Raw genomic sequence first — 1,636 nt, 5'->3', positions numbered from 1 at the left:
ATCTAAGTTACTATACATCTAAGTTACTATACATCTAAGTTACTATATGTCTTATTTGTGTCACTTATGTCACTTGTATATTATTTGTAATTCGTAACCCATTCCCCAAATATGTAACTGTATATTTTCAGCCTTCTGGCTGCCAAGCTCTTTCAATAAACCGTTAATTATTATTATTATTATCCACATGCGTGCACTCACACACTTACTACAGGTAGCAGTGAACCGATGATTCTGCTTAATCCCACAGCGAATTAAAACAGCAGTTTGTGTTGCTTGAAATCAGCGTCTTTAGAAAGAAATCTGTTTAGTATCGGTTACATACAAATGGATTAATCACTCGAAAGGGATTAAACGTTTCAAGATATTATTAGTATAAATTAATGATAAACAAGCAACCTCATAAACAGCCTGCACACAGCTGTGCCCGATGCATGATGTTCTTTAACATACCGATTTTCACTTATGTTTAATTGTCTAAACATAAATTCATATAGGTTGGCCCTTTGCTCTATCCATTTTAAAATCAAATTAACAGTATATACCAGCAGAAAGGTATAATATAATACGAAACAACAAAGCCCAACCATTAATTAAGCAACGGGAACTAAGTAACCAATCACCGATCACTTTTACATTCATTCATAATTTTTACTAAGTAGTATAGTAAACAAATGGCCTTGAGTTGCCAGCTGTCTCCAGCAGTGTTCGAAGAATCTTGAACGAGACTGTACGTGCGTTTGCTGTATACTAGAATATTATACTAATCATACTGGTGGAAAAAATAGATGGGTAAAAATAATTGATGATACAATTGTGTCATATGTCACATATGGTAAAGCGGTAAAATGGGTGACATGACAACATTGCGACTGGCCAGATATAGACTGTTTCAGAATAGGAGGCGCTATGTCACTGTGAATTGGATGGATATAATGAAGTTTAACTAAATCTCAAAAATTATTTTTTAGCTCGCCTCCAAAGTGACGTGATATAAAACTTATCTGTACTTTAACCGACCAATACCAAGTCTGGTATTAAGATAAAATAATAGAAGGTCCAAATCTTAATTCTATATCCTAAGTCTTACAGTAGTTCTGTAATGATCGATAATAATAATACAGTAATATAATACTGAAGGAATGAGTCGCCATGAAGAATGGCTTAGTCCGTGTATGATCACTTATTTGTCAAAGACTGTACACATTGGTGGCATAACGTGCAAATATAAATATTGTTAAAAACAAACCTTGAAAATTTACATGTAGAAAATCAAACATGGATACATAAGGAATAATAGATTGTGGACGAGTCCTTAATTTAGTTCACAATTTAACAGTAAATATTTACACAGTATGTATCTACCTATTTACTGTATACAATGACATTGTACTAATATCTTGGTTTCAAAAGCTACTGTACTTCTGGAATTTCTCAGATAGTATGCTAATTTTATTGTCTATATATTTCAGTGCAATTCTTAAAGCATGCAAAAACTTATTCATGGAAGAGCCTTTCTGGACTGCATATATTAGAGCTTAACTTTTTTTTTTTCAATATATAATGAAACGTTTCTTAATTATACCTAATACTAACCTTTTTCACCATTAGCACCTGGCGAGCCCTTTACTCCAGC

The 1,636-nt window shown here is 32.8% G+C and overlaps 1 protein-coding gene across 7 annotated transcripts in view; it reads right to left on the bottom strand.

The window, feature by feature from the left end:
• The window catches only part of LOC121866116 (collagen alpha-1(I) chain-like), a gene marked incomplete at its 5' end in the record, with an annotated part of 111,075 nt that overhangs the window by 108,529 nt on the left and 910 nt on the right, over positions 1-1,636 (bottom strand). For all 7 annotated transcript variants that reach the window (XM_042365713.1, XM_042365732.1, XM_042365719.1 and 4 more), the window contains 1 exon segment: positions 1,597-1,636. This exon segment is cut by the window's right edge and continues 87 nt beyond it. In XM_042365713.1, coding sequence (XP_042221647.1) covers positions 1,597-1,636 — 40 coding nt within the window.

Source organism: Homarus americanus, unplaced genomic scaffold (assembly GCF_018991925.1).
Source record: "Homarus americanus isolate GMGI-L3 unplaced genomic scaffold, GMGI_Hamer_2.0 scaffold32583, whole genome shotgun sequence".
Taxonomy (NCBI): domain Eukaryota; kingdom Metazoa; phylum Arthropoda; class Malacostraca; order Decapoda; family Nephropidae; genus Homarus; species Homarus americanus.
This window is presented reverse-complemented; position numbering and strand designations above follow the sequence as displayed.